The sequence below is a fragment of the Panthera pardus genome, unplaced genomic scaffold, assembly GCF_024362965.1.
Source record: "Panthera pardus isolate Hobbes unplaced genomic scaffold, ASM2436296v1 HiC_scaffold_22, whole genome shotgun sequence".
NCBI lineage: Eukaryota > Metazoa > Chordata > Mammalia > Carnivora > Felidae > Panthera > Panthera pardus.
The window spans coordinates 2,172,127-2,195,706 of record NW_026526788.1 but is presented as its reverse complement, the minus strand read 5'-3'; the positions used below and the strand labels follow the sequence as shown (position 1 = coordinate 2,195,706).

At 45.9% G+C, this 23,580-nt stretch overlaps 2 protein-coding genes across 8 annotated transcripts in view; one reads left to right on the top strand and one right to left on the bottom strand.

Annotated features, from left to right (window-relative positions):
• Positions 1-5,467: 5,467 nt before the first annotated feature.
• ARV1 (ARV1 homolog, fatty acid homeostasis modulator) lies at positions 5,468-21,923 on the bottom strand. Its single transcript, XM_019419037.2, has 5 exons — positions 21,539-21,923; positions 13,228-13,347; positions 10,577-10,730; positions 7,503-7,727; positions 5,468-6,444 (listed from the first exon to the last, which is right to left on the bottom strand). The coding sequence occupies exons 1-5, from the start codon at positions 21,746-21,748 to the stop codon at positions 6,302-6,304; spliced, it is 852 nt and encodes a 283-aa protein (XP_019274582.1). The 5' UTR covers positions 21,749-21,923; the 3' UTR covers positions 5,468-6,301.
• Positions 21,924-23,580, top strand: part of TTC13 (tetratricopeptide repeat domain 13) — an 81,045-nt gene continuing 79,388 nt past the window's right edge. For 6 of the 7 annotated variants that reach the window (XM_053910189.1, XM_019419035.2, XM_019419034.2 and 3 more), the window contains exon 1: positions 21,924-22,293. In XM_053910189.1, coding sequence (XP_053766164.1) covers positions 22,023-22,293 — 271 coding nt within the window. In that variant the 5' untranslated portion in view covers positions 21,924-22,022. The remainder of the gene's footprint in view (positions 22,294-23,580) is intronic. The other variant, XM_019419036.2, reaches the window with a different exon arrangement.

Genomic DNA, 23,580 nt, shown 5'->3' with positions numbered 1-23,580 from the left:
ATCCTGTTTGGGGTCCTGGGGTTCTTGCTTTTGTAGTGCTTTTCCTCTGTTGACTCTTCGGGAGCCAGAGAGCATTTTAAATTTAGTCTTGGGTTCATAACATTTCCCTTCAGAACGTGTGCCCAATGTTATAAGGAAAGGTTATGGCTAGATGTGTTACATACCAGAAAGAGACAATCCAAGTTTTAAGGCTCACAGCTGTCCCACGGAGAAAAGTCTATGGTAAAATGCTCCTCTCTGTCTACAGTGTCTTCCCTTGGAGACTAATATCTGAATCCAGTCCTAGGGGCTCCTCGGTGGCTCGGTCAGTTAAGCGTCTGACTCTTCATTTCGGCTCAGGTCATGATCTCACAGTTTGTGAGATGGAGCCCTGTGTTGGGCTCTGATGGATGCACCATCAGACGGGGGTGCAGACCAGCACAGCCCCAGGGCCCTAGTTATGCTAGCAGAACCCAAGGGTTTAGTCCCAGCTCTGTCAGTTATCTGCTTGTGACCTTGAGCAAATCCCTTTACCAATCTAAGCTTCAGTTTCTTCATAGAAGACTGTGATTCAAAAAAATACCTGTAGGGGCGCCTGGGTGGCTCAGGCGTCTGACTTGGGACAGGTCACGATCTCGCGGTTCGTGGGTTCGAGTCCTGTGTCAGGCTCTGTGCTGACAGCTCAGTGCCTGGGGCCTGCTTCAGATTCTGTGTCTCCCTCTCTCTCTCTGCCTCTCCCCCCATCAAAAAATAAACATTAGAAAACATTTTTAAAAATATCTAACTTTTCTGATCGATGCCTCTTTGTCTTACAAATATCTAAAAAAATGCCTTCTGTGACTCTTGTATACAGTGCTTTTGTCCCAACTTAGTTCAAAGGGCTTCATTCACTTTGCTAGAAGTCTTTTTTTTTTTTTTTTTTTTAATGTTTATTTATTTTTGAGATAGAGAGAGAGAGACAGAGCATGAGTGGGGGAGGGTCAGAGACAGGGAGATACAGAATCCAAAACAGGCTCCAGGCTCTGAGCTGTCAGCATAGAACCCGACGCGAGACTCGAACTCACGGACCGCGAGATCATGACCTGAGTCAAAGTCGGCCGCCCAACCGACTGAGCCACCCGGCGCCCCGCTAGAAGTCTTTTGACAAGACCACTGTCTATTTTCCATGTGCCTGATTAGTCTATATTGTGCTCTCATAAATTGGGCGCTTTCCTCTGGTTCTGGGTGACGTGAAACACTCCAGGGCCAGCGCCGGGGTCTGTCAGAGTAGCCACCGTGTGACCATAACCCATCAGACTGTGAGTAGGGGGCAGGTTTTCTTTGGTGGCTTGAATACATATACTTTTCAATGAAAGTGGGGCTATCTGAAAGGGATTTGATTTTTATAGCTTCCAGTGGATTTGCATATAAATACGTTTTGCTGTCGTTGTGAGACCACATCTCGATCTTGCAGGGAAGGGGTGTCTTGGAAATCACAGGCGCCTTTCTAAAGCTCCAAGTACCACCGCTACCTTGTAACTTCCCAGTGTAACTGAGCGATTCTGCCATCTCAGGACTCATCATATAAACAAACCTGAAAAGAAGTCAGGGAGAAATGTCACAACTGTAAAATGTAGGTGGTGGATATATGGGTTTTCGCTGCAGAATCCTTGTAACTTTTTTGTATCGTTGAACTCTTTTTCATTAAAACATGTTGAAAAATACGTAGGGCTGCTGACAGGCGAGAAAGATGAACTCCGTGGGGGTGGGGGAGAACTCATCACTAGTTCAAGTGCACCTGCCGGGCACCTGTGGGTGGCCTCTCTGCGGTGTTCCTGGAGTCTTACCCTTTCTGGGCTCGGCCCAAGGAGGATGTAATAACCAATATGCTGGGTGGACTCCGAGTGCAGATTTGGATCAGATGGGTCTCCTCTGTAGTCTTCTACCATACCTTGCACAGCCTTTAGCTGACTCCGGCTCACCAACACCAAGGAAAGGGTTTAAAAAAAAAAAAAAAAAAAAAAAAAAAATATATATATATATATATATATATATATATATATATTTAAGTTTATTTATTTATTTTGAGAGAGAGAGCAAGCAGGGTAGGGGTCCGCACTGTCAGCACAAAACCACAAAACCCAATGCGGGGCTCGAACCCAGGAACCGTGAGATTGCGACCTGAGCCGAAATGAAAAGTCAGATGCGCAATCGACTGAGTCACCCAGGCGCCCCTCAGGGAAAGGGCTTCTAATAGTTGTTTTCATAAAAATAAATACCTTTATGGTGCTCAAGAAAGGTTGGGGATGTATCGGGTGTGGATTAAAAGATCAGTGATCGTCTTCACTGACGAGCTGACAGGTCAAAGATTCGAAAAGCTGTGACCAGCATATTACATTGTCATTTTTTTTCTACAGGCTCCATCCCATGGCTATTATGCGAGGTCATTCCAGTTGGTTTTACTTTTTACCTTGGCGTCTTCTTTTTGGCGTTCTGTGTTGGTTTCATCATCCTCAGGATAAATGACAATTCCCGAGGCCCTCTGTTATCTGACCTTACGTAGCTTCCTAGGCTCATTTTTAAAACCCCCAGCAGCCACGCTCCACCCAGTTGTGTGGGCTCTTCGGTTCCCTGCACATGTTACATTCTCTGCCCTCCAGGGCTTGGCATGCATGGTTATTTTCCTTCCAGGGACACTGGAAAGTTCCTTTCCTTTCCCCCTCCTCTCAGAGGAACTTCTCGACTTCTAAGGCCGGAACAGGTGTTCCTACTCTGCATTTCCCTAGATCCCCTTTACAGCACTTACCCATGCTCCACTGCAAATACCTTCTCAGGTTTCCAAATCTATCACTACTTCTGTAAACTTTAAGAGGCCTACTCAGCCCTGCATCTATACTGTCTGATGCACATAGTAGGAGCTCCATAATATGTCACATGAATAAGTGAATGATGAACAAAAGGGTAAACGAAACAGGGAGAGAGAAAGGGGGGGGGGGAGTGCGATCTTATCTAAAGGCAAGATTATCTTGCTTTTATCTAATATCAGTTTTATGGAGATAGAATCCACCCCTGTAAAGTGTCGAGCTCAGTGGTGTTAGTTATTTAGTTTTGGATCAGCCATTAAAAAAAAAATTTTTTTTTAATGTTTATTCTTATTTTGAGAGAGAGAGAGAGAGATAAAGAAGGGGAGGGGGAGACAGAGAGAGAATCCCAAGTCGGCCCCGCACTGTCAGAGTGGATCCCGACCCGGGGCTCAAAATCACAAACTGTGAGATCATGACCTGAGCTGAAATCAAGAGTCGGATGCTTAACCTGCTGAGCCACCCAGACGCCCCTGGGTCAGCCATTTTTAAACAGTAGCTTAGTCACAGGGGAAAATACTGAATTCATGAAAAATTCACAAAAGCTGTTTATTTTGACTTTATTAAGAGAAAAATATTTCTGTTGTTGTAAGAACACAATACTAAATACATTATTTATAGCCAGTAACTTACCATTTAAATTAAAAAGATACAAACATGTCAAAGGAATGAAACGTAGATCTTTTATTATGTGTGGATCATGGATTCACGTTCCTCATCCATTTCCAGAGCTTCCCCGAAGTGGTCTAAAGTAGGACTCTCCCCTTGTCCTCTCCCTCATTCCCCAGGCAGCACCCCGGGCTCTGAGCTTGCCTGGGTCTGTGCCTATATGTGGTTCGGTTGTTTCTTATGGGGGCTATGTGGTAGTTTGGGGGGTTTCCGATGCCATAACCATAGCTTTCTTTTTCAGGAAGTATATCCAAATCTTTGCGTCATTTTGCTCAACAGAAATGATTAGCTTGGTTTGTATTTTATGTCTTCTCTGTTGCAAGGGCAGTTGGTTGTACCACAGATTAATAAAGAACACAACTGGGGGCAGTAAAAGAAGTATGTAGGGTGACACATTCTGCTCAAAATCAACTCCACAAATTCTTCTTGGGGCAGGCCCTGTACTTCGGGAAACATGCTGTTTCCTCATGTATAAACCACACAGTCTCTCCCAGAACCAACCTTTTACCCAGGCTGGGGGAGTCAGGCATAAACGCTTGGAATCGGAATAGAAGATGTGGACAATATAAAACATGAGGTAACGTAATAGGAGGACAATGGTTTTCAAACGGTTGCGAGGCAGGTGACTTTGTTTTCCTGACTGGAAATTACAGTGGATCGCGTGACAAGTGGAAGCACCTGGGGAAGGAGGACCAGAACAGTCTCCGGAAATCCTGGATACGACCGCTGTGGTGCTGGGCTGGGCCCTGGGGGGGGGAGGGGGTCAACGGGAGTGAGCCCACAGACTCGAGTTTTTGGAAAGCCTTCCTTCCACAGAGAAGCCAAGATGACTGACTCTATCTGGTTGGGCAGAGACGAGGCCACCCCAGGCCCCGGGGAGAGCAGAAGACATATGGGGAAGTGCAGAGGCTGTAATAGAAGATGGGGGTAGGAACACGTCTGCGGAGAACGAACTGGGACCGGAACATTGAGGACCACGCTTATGCTAAGAGAACACACAAAGTCGTTCCTCAGGAAGAGACAAGAACCTCCAGGGTCAGCAGTAAGAGACGATGACAGACACGGAGGGACGCCACCACGGTGCGTGGCGCCGGTCTGGGTGGAGGGCCTGGGAGGAGGCTGTTGTAACCTTTCGGGCAGGAGACAAGAGCTGACCCGGAGTCTGAGTGAAAAGGGACATTTCCAGAGAAAAGCTTCGGGCAAGGATTCTGTTTGGGTGGGTACAGGGCGGTGAGATGGGAGTTCAGCTTCAGAGGTAAAGGCGGGGCCGTGCTGGCACTGCCTGGGAGGCAGTGGACGGGCAGAGAGAGCGGGCAGAGGGGCAAGCTGGAGGTGCTGGGTCTGGGAAGCCTACGTCCTGGGAGCTGAACGTGAACGGCAAGAGAGAGGAGAGAAGCTGAGGTCAGAGTCCCGGGGCTGGGAAGCCGGTGAACAAAAGACCGACGGAACGGGCGGCTGGTCTCAGAAGGAGGGGCTCTGGGTGAGCTTCCAGAGCAGAGCTAAGGGAGGAGTCTGACAAAGACCTGGCAACTGGCTTCCCTCTGATTTTTAGGAGGGCAGAGTCAGGAGACTATGGGAGAAAGTATGTCTTACAAAGAGGAAAGGTGGTGAAGAAGCAGGCTTGACCCGTTGTTCTAGAACAGAGCTGTGCGTGTACGGTTTGCAGAGGAGAAGCAGCCAGGGCACGGGAGAGGACAATGAAAAGAGCTGTGTCTGAAGACCTGGAAAGGAAGAGCATTGGCTGAGCATGAGGGGAGACTGAGGTCACAGGAGGGAGGATGGCCTTTCCGCAGTGGAGAAGGTTCGGACCTGGGGTGCTCTCCTGCCACTTTTGTGCTTCCCTCGCTGCCTGCACCCCCACCCCCAAACCGGCCTCTGGGTCTGCTCCAGGCCCCCCGCAGCCAGCACAGGCTGCAGGGAGGGCCAGGCTGTGGGCGGGAGCCTGACTGTGACCTGGCGCGGGGGAGGGGGGGGGGTGGGGGGGGGTGGGGGGGGTGGGGGGGAAGGATGCTTCCAGGGAGCAAACAGCCCAGAGAGGAAGACAAGCATGGGTCCAGGACCAGAGGGAGGGAAGAAGGCAGGCGACCAAACGAGTTTTGAGCTGAAGAAGGAACAAAGCTCTAGCGATAGCGTAACCAGCTTGACTCTCAGCAACAGGAGGGCAGACGCGGGAGGGAGGAGCGTGGGGGAGGTTCACTGGAGGTGGCCACGAAGGCAGAGGGGCATCACGGAGGTCCAGCTGAGGCTCTGTGCACGCGCAGCGCTGGCCTCGTGGGGAAGACGGCCGCGGACTCACCCCAACGGCTCGAATGAGGCGCGGCCGGCAGAAAGGCAAGGAGCTGATGGGTTCGGGGACTAATGGGGATGAATCGGCAGCTGCCTACATTTGCAGGTGGGTAAAAAGCGAAGCAAGGCTGGTCAGAAGTGGAGGTCGAGGGAAGGTGAAGAGGCAGCCCACAGCAGGGACCGTGGAAGGGAGGACGAGGGACTGGGGCGGGGTGGGGGAGGACAGCGGCCAATGGGGCAGATTTCGGAGTCAGGTCCCGCTACAAGCGACATGGCGTGCCGGTGTCAGAGAGGCAGGGAATAGGGCCCCAGGAAGCAGCAAAGCACGGATGTGGATGTCCTTGACCTAAAGTGAAGGACCCAGAGAGATGTGCACTGAAGTCCTCGAGGCGGGCGGCCGAGGTGACCCAGAGGCAGTCAGGGGCTGGGTCACGTAAGGGCATCTACGGATTCTGCGATGACGTTGGTCTCATTTGAGGAGGACGTCCGTCTGAGTGTGTGAATGCTAAGAGGCTTTTGTACCCTCTTCAAAAGTCTTGAGATTTATAGATGGTGCAATCACTTCCCACGTCCCATTCCATCCTCTGGAAGAAGTAGACCATGGTGCTTTCCACCAGTAAGCCACTCACGATGGCCAGAAAGGAGAGCTTTCGGCTGATATTCAGGGTCACTGGAAAAGAACAGACAACTAGTAAGTCCTTAAGAGTTTCAGTGATGTCAGCATGTAAAGTACGTGGCATTCTGAATGGAACTCTTTTGTAAAGCTGTTTTTGAGAAAAATCTCTATTTGTTCTTATTAATTGGTGCTGGTATCCTCTCCCACTTTTTTAAAATCTACGGACCTCTGGAGAGAAACAAAGCATGTGCCGTTAACAAACCCACGAAGTTTCTCCTCCTGAAATCAAGACACAGATTTCCATGAATACTGAGGGAGAAAATTCAGAACAGATTTTAAGGTTATAAAGAGATCGACAAAACAAAACAAAACAAAAACAAACCAACCCGGAGACTCTCCGTTTAACAGTAAGCATTACGATAAAAGGTATCAGGTAGCAGGCTCATTTAAAATAACCCTTCGTTCTCGGGCGCCTGGGTGGCGCAGTCGGTTAAGCGTCCGACTTCAGCCAGGTCACGATCTCGCGGTCTGTGAGTTCGAGCCCCGCGTCAGGCTCTGGGCTGATGGCTCGGAGCCTGGAGCCTGTTTTCGATTCTGTGTCTCCCTCTCTCTCTGCCCCTCCCCCGTTCATGCTCTGTCTCTCTCTGTCCCAAAAATAAATAAAAAACGTTGAAAAAAAAAATTAAAAAAAAAAAATAAATAAATAACCCTTCGTTCTCACAATGGATGGGGAAAATGAAGACCCCCAAGGCTGCTCATCCCTTCTTTGGTGTGGTAGGAGCTGTGCTTCCTGGCTTGACGACTGCCCCGCCACGTACATTTGGACAAGTCATCCGCAAAGCGGAGGTTAATGACGGCTGCCCTACTAACCCCACGGCACTGAGATGTTGCACATGAAGGCATTTTGAGAACTAAAAAATACCACGTGGTTAACGTGAACAAATAACCGACTATGCGCTCTGAATAAGGCATTAGAGGAGTGCCAGGCCCTGTTATTATTCTATGAAGAATTCCAGAGTTTAACAGGTTTGGCAAGAGCGTGTCGGAGGTGCAAGGCTTTAAGCTTGTGTGTGGGCTGAAAGCGGAGGAGAAGGAATAAAACATAAACATACCTCTGATTGCCTGAAAATTGGATGTAAGGACAAATACTTTGATGAGTCTGAGGCACAGGGATGTGTAGTCGTGCTCCCAAATGACGGCTGGAATCAGCAAGAGTTTTCCGTAGCTCGACAACAATAATGCTTTCAGCAGCAAAATGAAGTCGGGCTTTTTTTTCGCTGTCGTCGGTCGTTCTACCCACAGGAAAGTAAAGATGCCAGTAAAAAAGGCAGCTTGTTCTAAGGAGGGAACGGAGGACAAACACATGAATGTCCCTATCTGAACCATATCCCTCTAAAACCAAATAAGCCACAATTCCAAAATACAACTTACTGGCTGACTTCATTAGAATTGCTTTATCGAGATCAAATTTTCTTTTTCCTCCCTCCTTCTTTTTTTTTTTTTTTTTTTTTTTTTTAAATAAGCCCCTGCCTTTTGTGTCAAATCCTGCTGGTATGATTTCAGAAACATAGTTCAACAGTTCTTTCGTGGAGTATTTCATCACCCACCGAAGCAAAAGTCAGTCCGTTAGGATTGTGATCATCAGCTCTCTGAAGTTCTTTCTAGGAAGTAAGACTCTGTTTAGGTATTTTCAGTGTTCGAGGCCTCCACAGAAAGAATAATACAGGAATACGGAGGGTTTTTTTTAAGTCCGAAAGATGGGACCCAGCCTAAGAATTGCATATGAAGATGTTTTTCTTTGCTCATTCTTCCACAATTTATTGAGTACCTAGTATCTACAAGATTTTGAATACTGTTATCTAAATTTAAAACTTCCTTAATTCATGTTAACAAGCTTTCTGAGTGCAATTCCTCATCCTTCCAGAAAGTATTCATAGACAGAGTCCAGTACAGGAGAAGCCACAGTTCCACTGGGTCCACAGAACAGAGCACGGGCTGTTCTGTTCCCATTAACTAGGATTTTAACATTTCTTTTAACTGTGGTATTATTTTTATTCAGACTCTTAGTCCTCTGATTACCCAGCTGCATACGTTTTGAGTGATCTGTCCCTAATTCTATTTTTTCCCATAAGCTATGTTATGTAGGTTTCTGCAGAATCTGGTTTTTCTGGAACACGTGTCATCTTATAGGAGAGACAACTGTATCCTTCCTAAAATGTTTTATAACCAAACAGAGTCAAAGTAAAGAGGTTCCAAACATAGGTGATTAGAATCAAAAATAATTTTGGCCGGTTGACCTACATGACAGGGACACCAAGGGCTTGTCAACTGCAAAGACCTGCTCAAACAGGCTGATCTTATAGCCTCAGATTTGGACCAAAAAAGTAATAAAAGCAACAAAGAATTCCTTAACAACAAGAACGATCTAAGAGTGGGTTGTCTCCTGTCGCTGGAGATACTCAAACAAAGCTAGATCATTTTGCAGAGCTGAGGGAAGGATTTCTAGCACTGGAGAGAAGGGTGGACCAGATAACCTAACACATCTATCTAACTCAGAACTTGAGAGATTTATGTGTTTGCACCAGCCCTTGGGCTCTGCACAGTCTTTCACAAGGCAGATACTATGAGGCTTTCATGGATCAGCCGGGTTCAGGAGGACCTCCCCTGCCTACAGAGTGCTGCACGGAGAAAACACCAGATGGGGAGCCCGGGGAGCCACCTGTCTCAGTGCTGACCTAACCTGCGGTGGGATTTTGGGGAAATCATTGCCTTCCTGCTTCTATGTCTCCACGGGAGAACCTAACCTATCTACCAAAGAGGATGGTTGTGAACATTAAGTTGATAAAATCGTAAAAGCAGTGTTTAAATTATAAAATGCTATATTTATGTAGGGCATTTTTTAATAACCTATTTTAGGGGGTCAGAACCTAATAGTGGATTAAAAAAGTAACAGTAGAAAAAAATTTCTGAGTGTCAAAAATATCCACTATAGAGTAGGTGCTATAGCAATTCTGAACTATTTGAAAATAAGCCTGGTTTATTTTTTATATTAAAAATTACGGACACACAGGAGCTTATCCTCAGAAATTTTAAGAGGTTTTGCTTTAAAGCTTAAAATTACATTAGGTTCTAGTTCCTGGCGTAGGCAACGTTCTCAAGGATGTTTTTAATATTATTATATACGTTTGCGAATTCTTAAAATGTAAATTTTAAAACCTCGGAAACGGATGAGAGGACCAAGGAAGTGAGAACAAACAGAAGAAAATGGGACAAAAGAGGACACACAGTCCAGGAATATGACACTGCAGTGTACCGGAGACTCAATATTGCTAAAACAATATTTCATTATAATTAAAGAGTTTTAGAAGCAGAGCATGGAAGCCTGTAAGTAAGAAAACAGTGGCAGAAATTAATTCAACACAATTCTGACCTCAGTCACAAACTCGAACTCTGGAGAAAAGCAGTTCCTTGAACTTAAGGAACTTGGGACAGGAGTCACTTTTCCTGAATGCAGTCAGAGAAAGAACAAGTTTTCCCTATTAAACAGGTTGCATGAGTTCAATGCAATTAGCACAACACATTGGATAAGGTCTGGCAATTATCAGTCTGTTTTAATAAAGATGAGACCTGGGGAGTCTTTCTTTTTTTTTTTAAATTTTTTTTTAACGTGTATTTATTTTTGAGACAGAGAGAGACAGAGCATGAACGGGGGAGGGTCAGAGAGAGGGAGACACAGAATCCGAAACAGGCTCCAGGCTCTGAGCTGTCAGCACAGAGCCCGACGCGGGGCTCGAACTCGAGGACCGCGAGATCATGACCTGAGCCGAAGTCGGCCGCTCAACCGACTGAGCCACCCAGGCGCCCCTGGGGAGTCTTTCAACTGGACACTCAGAAATTAAATTTAAGAATTTTATCGACGATGGTATGCCTCGACATATTTTACGAAACTCTCTAATCTGATAAACCTAACCATTTCCGTAGCAGATGTGTGGTAACAAATAAAAAAGCAAGCGAGCACATAATTTAGACAAACTCATCTAGCAGCTTAGCAGTAGAGCTGAACGTTTAAGTCTCAAGTCCTATGTTAACCCCCTCCTCTTACCAATGATTAAGCCCACCCACTTCACTTGTGATCAGAATAGTGGGGACTCATTGGCTGAGAACAGAAAGCGTGGCTTCTTCGTACCTAGAGAAGCAATTGCAAACATTCTATAGAAATCCCACTCCTTGGCATATCTGATGAAGTCGTCAGGATCAGTGTTCTGGTTTGAATCTTGAAGCTGCCACCATCTCAGGTATGCTTCGCAAAGCAAACAAAATATGCAGAGTTTCCCGTGCATCTGGTAGTCAAAAAGACAATGCCATTTACTGGGTAGAGAAACACCTAATTACACGTAATATCGAGTAGGCACAGACGTAGCTAAGTACTTGCGGTTTTGAAGAACCTCCCATCCCACAGCTTTTCAAATTCAGGACTGCCCGGTTAAGCGTGTAACTGTGTTGCCTGTAAACCCGATGGCTCCTCATCAGCAATGACCATCAGAATCACAAGGGGAGACTTTTCAGATTGCAAATGTCGAGGCCCCAGTCCTGACTCAGAATCTTGGGAAGTAAATCCTACACATGCAATTTGGAAACAGTCCTGGGGGCAAGGCGGGATTCTGATGTATGCCCTTCGCTAAGAAATACCGCTCTAAAGAGTAGTTCACCCTTCACACTCTATTTTCGGCATCTGTCCTATACACAGAAGCAAGCACAGAATTCATGTGACTCGTGGATAGACAGAAGCAGCAATGAGAACACATTTTAACCTGAAGATTCCATCATACCACATAGGAAACTACTAGTCTGAACATAAATTTTTATTTTTATTTTATTTATTTATTTTTAAGTTTTATGTTTTTTAAAAATGTTTACTTTTATTTATTTTATTTTATTTTTTAATTTATTGTTTAATTTACATCCAAGTTAGTTACCATATAGTGCAACAACTGATTTCAGGAGTAGATTCCTTAATGCCCCTTACCCATTTAGACCATCCCCCCTCCCAGAACCCCTCCAGCAACCCTCTGTTTGTTCTCTGTATTTAAGAGTCTTTATGTTTTATCCCCTTTCCTGTTTTTATATTACTTTTGCTTCCCTTTCCTTATGTTCACCTGTTTTGTCTCTTAAATTCCTCATGTGGGTGAAATCATATGATATTTGTCTTTTTCTGACTAATTTTGCTTAGCCTCATACCCTCCAGTTCCATCCACGTAGTTGCAAATGGCAAGATTTCATTCTTTTTGAATGCCGAGTAATACTCCATTGTATATATATACCACATCTTCTTTATCCATTCCTGCATCGATGGACATTTGGGCTCTTTCCATTCTTTGGCTACTGTTGATAGTGCTTCTATAAACACTGGGGTGCATGTGCCCTTTCGAAACAGCACACCTGTATCCCTTGGGTAAGTACCTAGTCGTGCAATTGCTGGGTCATAGGGTATTTCTATTTTTAATTTTTCGAGGAACCTCCATACTGCTTTCCAGAATGGCTGCGCCAGTTTGCATTCCCATCAGCAGTACAAAAGAGATCCTCTTTCTCCCTGTCCTCGCCCACATCTGTTCTGAACATAAATTTTTTAAAAATGGCCCTATGTTGGATGAGTGTCAATTAATATATGGAAAAAACAGTAATTAAAAGGTAGAAATTTTTAAAGCTGCAAGTTCTAAAGAGTCTGAAATTTTGGCAAAAATAAAAATTATCAGGTAACAAGAACTGGCTTTTTACAACACGTTTCTCCTGGGGTGCCTGGGTGGCTCAGTCGGTTAAGTATCCAACTCTTGGTTTCAGCTCAGGTCATGATCTCACGGTTTGGGAGTTTGAGCCTTGCCTCAGGTTTCTGTGCTGACAGTGTGGAGCCTGCTTGGGATTCTCTGTCCCTCTCTCTCTCTCTGCCCCTCACTCTCTCAAAATAAATAAACTTTAAAAAATAAAATAAAACCCAATACCCATTGGACTTTCTATATCAATATAAAGTGGGGAAAAGAAAGTGTGTGCAAATGCACTGCAGTCCCAGGATAGGTATCAGTGTGGGCTTCTGAGGTTCTTCTAGTTGGCACAGTGGTTCTCCTGGCTGCACTTCAGAATTACCTGGGGGTTTTAAGAAATACTGATGCCTGAACTCATCCCCAAAGATTCTGATGTAACCGATTCTGGGCGAGGCCTCGGATTGGAAGGATGAACTGCTATCCACCCTCTCTCTTCCAGGTGATTCCATTGTGTACCAAAGTTTGGGAATCAATGCTCTAGCAATTTAAAAACTGCCCTGGTTATTTATTTTTATTTATTTTATTTTTATTTTTTATTTTTTTTCAATATATGAAATTTATTGTCAAATTAGTTTCTGCCCTGGTTATTTAACGTGGGGGAGGGGAAGGAATGCCCTCAACAGGATATAAAATGTAATACATTGTATTAAAATATTTCTCTTTTAATGGTCGCTTACTTCCTCTAGCTATATTTGTCTCCTTACCTGGATATATTTAATTTTATTCTGGTAGAAATAACTGGTATCTGTTTCAAAAGGAAATCCACTAAAAGGCAATATAGATTATAGTTTTTCAATTTCCTCCCAGTGAGTGTATTCTTAAATATTCACTAAACATTGTGTGCCTTGTTTATCAATGCCTGCTATTTCTAGAAACTTCCAGACACTGTTGAGATAAAAGACCCATGCTTAATAGACTTTCTTTTTAAAATAATGTTCTTTAATTCCGTTCAAATTATTCTTTAAAAATGCAAGAGCATTATCAAGTAAAATTAGAAAATAAAAAAATTAGCACAACTTACGTTTATTTTCGTATTGAAAAGAATATGTCTGTAGGCCTGGGCTTTGCATAAAATAGCATTAATCAAGATGATAACAGGATCATACTCGATATATTTGTCTACAGGTTTCTGGCAGGATTTCTGAAATAATGCAAGATAATATTAGAACAAGCAAACTCATACATTCTGAAATCTTAAAGGATTCTGAACTAGTAGAGTCTATTTTGGACTTGTATAGCAATAAGGACATGTCAGCATTTATTTAAATTAACTTCTCTTCAGATACAAAATGTTCACATAAGCTCTGGTTTCAGAAATGACTAAATGCAATCTTCTAGGCTAGAAATATTAATCTTTTTTAAAAAATATTTTCTTAATGTTTTCATTTATTTTTGAGACAGAGAGAGACAGAGCATGAGCAGGGGAGGGGCAGAGAGAGAGGGAGACACAGAATCCAAAGCAGGCTCCAGGCTCTGAGTTGTCAGCACAGAGCCCGACGTGGGGCTGGAACTCACTGTGAGATCATGACCTGAGCTGAAGTCGGATGCCTAACCAACTGAGCCACCCAGGCACCCCAGAAATATTAATATTTTAATCTCATATGTAAGGAAGCTAAAAAAATATTTGATTCTTTTAGAAAATATTTTCTTAATGTTTATTTATTTCTGAGAGATTGAGAGAGAGAGAGAGAACGCGCGAGCGAATGAGCAGGTGAGGGGCAGAGAGAGAGGGAGACACAGAATATGAAGCAGGTTCCAGGCTCTGAGCTGTCAGCACCAAGCCCGACGTGGGGCTCGACTTCATGAAATAGCGAGACCATGACCTGAGCTAAAATCGGACACTTAACCAACTGAGCCACCCAGGCGCCCCAAAAATATTTGATTTAAAGACTGGATTAGGCAGAAAAGTATCCCAGAAAATGCTTTCACTTTGTAGGACTTGTTATAAAATAAAGAAATACATTTATAATGTACTTCCATTGATAAACTGTTGCCTATTGGCTAGATGGCCACCAACTCTGCGGTTCTTGAAACATGACTTGGAGAAAGGGGTTCAGAGAAGTAAGCCTGCACGCGGAGATTCTGAGAGCTAAAAGCAAGTAAAGAATGTGGCAGATACTGAGAAGCTCTTTTCTTCCCCCGCCTCCAATTAACATTGAGAATATGGGAGGAAAATGCTCTTTCTCTGTGATGAACAATGGTGAAAACGCTGGAAAATGCTGAGCTATACATAAGCAAATGGGGTGCAGCTTGGTTCCAGGTTACCGGAAGCAAGACACCTGGGCTCTCAGTAATTCCTACTACATTAACTTTTTTGGACACAGGTGATTACAATGTTATCAAAGTCGAACACCGGCAGAACACATAAAACAGGTGTACAAGAATGAACTCATCAGAGGGGTGCTTGGGTGGCTCAGTCTGTTAAGCGTCAGGTCATGATTTCACGGTCCGTGAGTTTGAGCCCTACATGGGGCTCTCTGCTGTCAGCAGAGCCCGCTTTGGATCTTCTGTCCCCCCTCTCTCTGCCCCTTCCGCATGTATGCTCTCTCTCTCAAAAATAAATAAACATTAAAAAAATTTTTTTTAATAAAAAATATTTTAAAAAAGAGAACAAGCTCATTAGAAATGTGACCTTTCAAAGAGTTTTGGTTACAAAGTTGAGTTAAGGCAACTGTTCTAATAGCTACAATTCAAACATAAAACATTTTGAAATTCTGAAAAGATAAAATAAAAATGGAAGTGATGGATATGCAAACATACTGGGATGGCCTTTTAATTACATCAAAGTGCTAGGGGAAAAAAACGAAGGGCGTTGAAAGATATCAACCCCACATTCCAAAGGTAAAGAAAAACCACTTCCGACTGAAAGAGTTTCTCCACTTCATTCGTGTCATTTACAAGAAACGCGTATGTTTTTAAGTCATCAAGTGAACCAATGAAGAGAGACGTGCTATTACCTCATTTAAATACACCTAATCACACCGAGGCATAAGATGTTAACGATTTCACAGTTTTTCAGCTGGGCAAAGAGTAAGCCAGTGTCTAGACAGAAGCCGCGGAATCAGACATCCTATATTCATGACGAAGAGCTGTCTTCTAGACACCCTGCCTGTGCTGCCCCTGGGCAAAACACCTCCTCTCTACAAACAACACTGCAACACCGGGAGATGCTACTCCATCGTAAAATGGAACCGCTGGCTGGTCAAGGGTCTTATCTCTGTCCGTTACAAGTTCCCTCAAGGGCACCTGGGTGGCTCAGTGGGTTAAGTGACTGCCTTTTGGGGCGCCTGGGTGGCGCAGTCGGTTAAGCGTCCGACTTCAGCTCAGGTCACGATCTCACGGATCTTGTGGTCCGTGAGTTCGAGCCCCGCGTCAGGCTCTGGGCTGATGGCTCAGAGCCTGGAGCCTGCTTCCGATTCTGTGTCTCCTTCTCTCTCTGCCCCTCCCTCCTTCATGCTCTGTCTCTCTCTGTCTCAAAAATAAATAAAAACGTTAAAAAAAAAATTAAAAAAAAAAAGTGACTGCCTCTCGGTTTCAGCTTAGGCCATGATCTCCCGATTCATGGGTTCAAGTCCCATGTCAGGTTCTGCACTGACAGCATGGAGCCTGCTTGGGATTCTCTCTCCCTCTGCCCCTCTCCCTCTCCTGCTTGTTCTCTCTCTCTCTCTCGCTCTCTCCCAAGAATAAACAAATAAAACTTTAAAAAAAAGTTTCCTAAAACCCGTACGTATGGAGGCGGCAGTGCAAGTCGAGCTGAGCCAGGATTTGGACAATTTTTGGGAGGAAGTGGCAGAAGACAGCAGCCCAGTTTTCCCTTTTACAATCACTTGGCCGACAGATGTGTCTGTCGCGGCCACAGCGTTCATTGCAACAGCTCCCCCAGCCATTTCTATGGACCAGGCACTTCCAGGATGCTAGACACTCCCCTTGAGATGTCAGTCTCTATCCTCAAGGACCTTACAGTTTAGAAGAGGGCGCATAAGCACGCTACTGCAAACACTACAATGGAAAGGACACAGGGTGACATGAATCCCCATAGGAGGGGCGGCTCCTGCTGTCACGTGCCCTGTGATGTGCTACGCCCACCTTCCCTTCCTAGCATTCTGAGTATTTTACAAGCACTGAAAGTTCATTGGCGCCCGCTGGTTCCCTCCCTATCAGGTTAAGCCTAATTTGTCCTTGTTCTGCCTCTGCTACCTTGCTTCTCCCAGGAGGGCTCCCTCCACCTTGAATGCAAGGAGGAAACCCACACAGGCACAAAACAAACACACAGTAAAACATCCTAGTGGCAGATGGCTACGTTTAGATTATGTTTTCTTACTCTGGCAAAATCGTTCCGCTCCCTTTACTACTGACTGGACGAGTATCGCGAAAGAGAAAGTTGTCCTCTGAGAAATCCGTAAGCACAAGGGACTATGCACATCCCAGAAACGCAGATATTTCCGCCACCTCTATGTTACCATGGATACGAATTACTTTCTGCTGCTATGTTCTTCAGTGCCCTGGGAAATCACCTCTCCTTCAGCATATAAGCTGGCCAATATTTTATGAACGTTCTTGCTGCTTCTTCCTCCCCATCATCTCTAGGGCCGTCCCCTTCCCCACTCACTCTCAAACCTGTTCCATTTTAGCTCCACAATCAGCAAAACATGTATCTTAAAACTGGAGGCCCCTAGACTTGAAGCTCTTCAGGGTTAGGATACCCTCGCATCCATCTCTGCATCCAGCATGTAAGGGTGGAGGCTCCATACTGTTCGCACTGGACAGAACTCAAACTTGTGAGGATCTCAATGGAGTCTTGTCTTGTTACCATCGTGAACCTATCAAGTATCTGAGCACACAAAACTATCTGGGCACTATAGGATGTCAAAAGCACTGTATCTTTAAGCCTACTTATAAGAAACCGTGAAAAGCTGAAGGAGAGGGAGTGGCTGAAAGCAAGTGACATGCTTCCATTAGATGGAGAAAAATTCGGGAGACAGGGGCAAGCTGCGGGGGACGGCACTGGAGACATAAGAGCAAAGGGAAGGGAGGTAAGGATGAGAACTACAGGTAGGAGATCAGGCCGAGTATACTGCTGGTAGCTAAGGGACCGAAGCATGCGTGAGTCACCAGCTTATAGCAACTGTGGCTATTTTTCCAGAACAAATAGCCCGATGTGTAAGAACTGTTTACTTTTTACTCTCATGACTTGGAGGGCCTTTAAAAAATTATTTTGCAATTTAATTTTCAGAGTCCAGCATCAACGAAGTGATTTTCCCTAAATAATGCTACTATGCAGGGGCGCCTGGGTGGCTCAGTCGGTTAAGTGTCCGACTTCGGCTCAGGTCATGATCTCACGGTGGGTTCGAGCCCAGCGTCGGGCTCTGGGCTGATGGCTCGGAGCCTGGAGCCTGTTTCGGAGTCTGTGTCTCCCTCCCTCTGCCCCTCCCCTGTTCACACTCTGTCTCTGTCTCTCTTGAAAATAAATAAACATTAAAAAAAAAATTAAAAAAAATGCTACTATGCATATTACTATGCATTATCATGATAAAGGAGATTACCTACTCTTATCTCATCAGGAAATGGCTGTGTACAATAATGTACTATACCACCATTCATTACCCCAAATATAATTCTAAAATCTGTCTCCTAGGTGAGAGGGGCCGATGTTGGGGGAACAGGTGGGGAGCCAGGCGAGGGTGTAGTGGCTGACCTAAACAGCTATCCAATAATTATTTTCCATAAAATTACTTTCCATAAATAAGGTATAGAGAAGCCAGCATCTGATGATTAGGAAAAGGATTTTGTTAGTTTAATGCCAAGAATTTTAAAAAATAAAGATTAATTTATATTATATATAATAATTTATGTTATATATATATTATATTATTAAAGATTACTAACTTTAGTTAGATGGTTATGTGGTTGTCATCTTTAAGACAGATGACTTAATTGTGCCAGTCCAAAAATTATTAAGTTTAGATCCCATATAACTTACTATTCTCTCCCGTGTACTAGGATGGCCAAGGATATCACCATCTAAAAACATAGAAATGGCTCGTTCATTCAACAAATATTTATTGCATACTTACTATGTGTTAGGCACTGTTCTGGATGATCTAGCTACATTAATGAATAAATTATATGTAATCTCTTGTGTAGCTTGTATTTCAGCGGGAAGAGACAAGCAATAAACAACAAATAAGTCAGTTTTACAGAATATTCAAAGATGATAGGTGCTATGGGAAAGATAATGCAGGGAGAGGTGATAAGGCATACCAGACCTGGCAGGGGGAACCACAATTTGTAATAGGGTGGTCAGAATAGACCTCTCTGAGAGGCCAATAAAAATACTTGAAGGAGGTGAGGGAATTAGCCATGTCAGATCCTGACAGAAGAGTGTTCCAGGCACAGTGCAAAGGCCCTGAGGAAGGAACTTGCCTGGTTTAAGAACTATCTGGAGGCAGGGGTGCCTGCCTCCAGTTGGTTGAGCATCCAACTCTTGATTTTGGCCCAGGTCATGATCTCATGGTCGTGGGACTGAGCCATGTGTTGAGTTCCATGCTGACAGCACGGCACCTGCTTGGGATCCTCTCTTTCTCCCTCTCAAAAAAAACCCCCAAAAAACCAAAACAACAACAATAACAAAACTATCAGGAGGCAATGAAACTGCCGTAGAATAATGGAAGAGTAGCAAGAGACTACATGAGCCTTATAAACTAGTGCAAGGATTCTGACCTTAATTCTGAGTGAGATGGAAAATCACTGGGAAGTTTGAGAAAACTTCAATTTTATTTTATTTTTTATTTATTTATTTTTTAAGTAGGCGCCATGCCCAACATGCAGCTTGCACTCACAATCTGGAGATGAGGAGTCTCATGCTCTACTGCCTGAGCTGGCCAGGTGCTCCTCTACCTTACATTAAAAAAAATTTTTATATGTTTTAATTTATTTTCGTGAGAAAGACAGACACAGTGTGAGCGGGGGAGGGGCAGAGAGAGAGGCAGACCCAGAATCGGAAGCGGGCTCCAGGCTCCGAGCCGTTGGCACAGAGTCCGACACGGGGCTCGAACTCGTGAACCACGAGATCATGACCTGAGCCCAACTCAGATGCTTAATCGGCTGAGCCACCCAGGCGCCCTGTCTAACTTACATCTGAAGAGGAACACTTTGGCTGCTGTGTGAAGAGGCTCAAGACGTTCAAGGGTGCTACAGGTTAAGAATTATGACAATAATCGCGGTGAGACATGATGGCAGCATGGACCAGCGCTGTAGCAGCAGAGGTGGTGAAAAAGCAGAGGATTCTGAACACGATCTGAAGGCAGAATTAACAGGACCCGCCGAGCACCCGAATAAGGAAATAAATGCGGGAGAAAGGAATCAAGGATGACTCCAAACTTTTTTCGTATTAGGAACTAACACGGCAGAGCCGCCATTAACTGTGAACGTTTGAGATAACTAGAAATATCCAACTGGAGAAATCAAGTCGTCAGTTGGACATTTGTGTTCTGGAATTCAAGGAAGAGGTTCAGGCTAGAGGTTCAAACTTGGGAACTGTCAAAGTGTAGATGGTCTTTAAAGCCATGAGCCGCCAGAATGAGCTCTTCAAAGGAGAGTGTGTAGACAGAGAAGAGGCCCAAGAACTGAGCCTCACGGCTAAGAGGTGAGGCAGGTGACACAGAACCAGAAAGGAGATTGAGAGGAAACAGCCAACAAGGTAAGAAAACTGGAAGAGCCTGGTGTCCTGGCAAGTGCACTCAGCGTGTCCAGGGAAAAGTAATAAGGTCAAGTGTTGCTGACAGTTCACTGAGAATAGACTATTGGGTTTAGCAAAGTAGAGGTCTGTGATCTTAAGAACAGTTTCTTGTGAAATGCTGGGTGGGAAGAAAGTGTGTCTGAAGAAGATTCAAGAGAAACTAGGAAAGGAAATCGAGATAGCAATTAAAAATATCTCTTAAAGGACTTTTGCTGTCAAAGGGAAGGGGAAAAAGAGCGGGAGCCCAAACAAAGGAGGAAGTGGAGTCAAGTTGTGTGTGTGTGTGTGTGTGTGTGTGTGTGTGTGTGTTTAAATTAAGGAAAGACTGTACATGTATCGGTGGGAATGATCCAGTGGAGAGCAGAAGATTATAGTCACAGAGATGTCCCTAATGGAAGACGACAGGGACGTCTAGTGCACATGAGCACATTGGTTTTGGACAGGTATACTGAACAGTTCATCCATCCTAACAGCAGGGAAGACAGAGCATATGAATAAAGGGAGCTAGGAATGGATTTATGTGGTTGCAAAGCTTGTGGAAGGTCTCCTCTTTTCTTTTCTTTTTTTTAGCAAAGAGGGCAGCATATGTGGGGAAACTTGAGGAGCGAAAAGGTTTGTGGGAATGGTGCATGGATCAGTGAAATGCAATGTGATGGTCAGATGATATCATGGGCTACGTGAGGTTGGTGGTCATGAATTTAGGTGTCTTTTTCCTCAGTGAAATACAGCTGCAAGGGTGAGGAGACAGATCAGACAATATGCTGGACTCAACCAGGGTTGCAATTTTGCCAAGTGAGGGAAAGCACTTGAGACCGGAACAGTGATAATGTCGGCTGACAACAGATTAAATAGGTACACGTTCCTACTTTGTCTGCTCCCTGTGTATTAACACCAGGCCATGTGTTCCGAATGAGGATTATTACTAGCAAATCATCAGATCAGAAATGGGACAAAAACCTATTGACTGCCTACTATGCGGCTGGTTCTTTGCTAATACCGCAAAAAGAACCTCCAATTTTGTGACTTTTTAAACATAAAAAGTCCTGTTAACTCGTCATTTTTGGTTTTTGTGTCACCAACGTCCAGCTTAGTGCTTTGCACACAACACAAACTATACATTCGATCATCGCAAAGGATGAACCCGACATAAAGTGTTCTAGGAAAATTTAATACAGGTTATGGAGTGTATGGATGATAACATTTACCTGTGCAAGGGTGAACAGCTAAAACTTAAAGAGTTTGGGCGTAAACTCAAATGTCAACATAATCCGATTTTTAAATTTCTCTGCACAACGCCTACATCCATCTCCATTCGAGAATCAGTCCGCCGCGTTAGGTCTCACCAGCAAACACGACGGGTATGAGAAAACCACTGCAGGGTAGTGAGTTCTTTAACACTATGGATAACCGCAAAGGCTCGACTGACTCCGGACAGGAATGTCAAGTATTAAACTGAAGACTGTATTACAGGACCCTGAAACTCGTTGATTTTTCTGCCCTAAAACGCTGACATACATATCCCACTGCCTCTCATGGTCCCCAAATCCCGCCACGCCATTTTCTTCCCCAGGACACCCCACGCCTGACAACTCACGCAGATGGTTATCTTCAGCACTCCGTGGTTATAGTCTCGATACAACTCCTTGGCCTCTTGGTTGCATTCGATGCACCTGTACTGGCAAGAGGCCGAGGCAGCAGTGGGAGTGGGAGTAGCCGCAACCCCATCGGTGTTCCCCTTGCCCGCGACCACCCCTTCTGCGTTGCCCTTGCCTGGCCGTAGCCCATACCGCCCACCGGTGCCCATTTCCACGCAACTGCAGCCGAGAACTTCCGATTCAGTGGCGGGGAAAGACGTCAGACATCAGACCGGAAAGCCTGTCCCGTGCGGTGCTTGCTGGGATTCGTAGTCTCAGCCTCGGAAAGGGGACTCGCGGCTGGCCGAGCCGGGACTACAACTCCCAGCAGGCAACGCCACACCCCTTCCCTCCCCCTTGCCACGGCCCACCTGCCCGCCGCGGGTTAAGGCTGGGAGGCCGCAGCGTGCGGCGAGGGCCGCCGCACATGCGCCTTGAGGAAAGATGGCACCTGCCGGCTGCTGCTGCTGCTGCTACTGCTGCTGGGGCGGCGCTGTGGCCGCCGCGGACGCCGCCCGGCGCGTCCTGATGCTGCTGTTGCTGGGGGTCCTGTCCGTCGGGCCGCGCCCGGGTGCGCTGGCCACTGAGCACTACTCGCCGCTGTCCCTGCTCAAGCAGGAGCTGCAGCATCGGCAGCAGCAGGAGGCCCAGGCAGGCGGCGGCTGCAGCCCGCAGTCCGGGGACTGGGGAGACCAGTACTCGGTCGAGTGCGGCGGTGAGTGGGCGGCGGGCGGGCGTCCGGGTCGCCCGGGGCCGCGGGGACGGCGGGGCCGTGGGGACGGCGGGCTCCCGGGGGCCGATGTGCGGGCGGCCCGGGCCTCGCCGCCGCCGGCCGCGGTGCGGCGTGTGCTCCTGGGGGAGCCGGCTCGGCGAGGTGTCATCCTGGGGCCGCTTCCCGCCGCTCGCACCCACGCCGCTGCGCGCCCTTCTCTGGTAGCTGCCGTGGGGAGGGTGGTGAATAGAGAAAAGAGCTGAAGCATGTTCCTGGGGACCAGGGCGGTCTCTTCGGAGTTGCAGCAATTGTCGAAAGGGTGGAGGAGGAGATGGCAAGTGGCCTGGGGCAGCCCCGGTTCCCGCTCTGTGCCCCACGGTTGCCGGGGGAGCAAGGGAGGGGAAAACGGAAGGACGGAGGAGCACCGGGCCCAGTGGGGGGCCCGCGCCCGGAGTGGGGGTCGTCTGGCCCTTCTTAGGCCTGGAAATCAGGTTCTCTGACCTGGGTTTGATGTCTTGTATTAAACATTATCTCTCCAAATTCGATCCCTGGAAGAAAGAAGGGAAGACAAGAGTAAGCCTATTTTATCTGCTCGATGACATCTTGCTGCCAGTTATTTAAGAGTGACCTGTGACCTGTCCGGTATCTCCCAGTGAGTAAGAGGGCCCCGCAGGCCTTCAGCCTGTGTAAGTCAGAGCCGGGGTATTGGAACTAGGCCATCTCATTGATTAAGTTGGGCGCTTTTGCCCCCAATTTAGTAAGTCGTGGCAGATGCCTTAGGGGCAAATACATGCTTGTGGTTTTTTGTTTTGACATTTCCATCGGATCTTTTCACCCTTCAATCCCCTCCCCTTCCTTTCCTTTTCCTCTTCCCCCTAATTCCCTCAAGGCTTGCTTTTGAAAGCTCTGGGTCTACCTAATTCACTAGAAGCTGGCTGGTTGCTTTTGCAGCCTGGACAGCTGTGTTCTTGAACATTGTGTAACTGGGAAGACAATAAGCATTTTTTAGTTGAGAGATGTCAAGATTAGCACACTCTGATTTCCTTTTAGCACAATCTGACTCCCTTGAGGAAGTCTCACTCATTGACTTTGTTTTGTAGTGGGCCTTGGCTAGTAACAGAGTAAAAAACTCGGCGGGCATTGTATAGTGGGAAAAGAATGGCTTTTTACCTCTGTGGCTTCCTGTGACTCTGAACAAGTTAATTGCTTGTCTTGGCAAGCGAAATTGCCGCCTCTGTAAGTTGAAGACACTGTTACCTAATTACCGGGTTTCATTTTCTTCACAAGAGT

Excerpts from the sequence above, each read along its gene's own strand:
- ARV1 (XM_019419037.2), bottom strand. The coding sequence starts at position 21,748 with ATGGGCACCGGTGGGCGGTATGGGCTACGGCCAGGCAAGGGCAACGCA. Across the intron at positions 10,731-13,227 it reads TTTTCAATACGAAAATAAAC|ATGCACGGGAAACTCTGCAT; the intron begins GTAAGTTGTGCT and ends TTTGACTACCAG. Across the intron at positions 6,445-7,502 it reads CAATTTTCAGGCAATCAGAG|TGACCCTGAATATCAGCCGA; the intron begins GTATGTTTATGT and ends GTTCTTTTCCAG.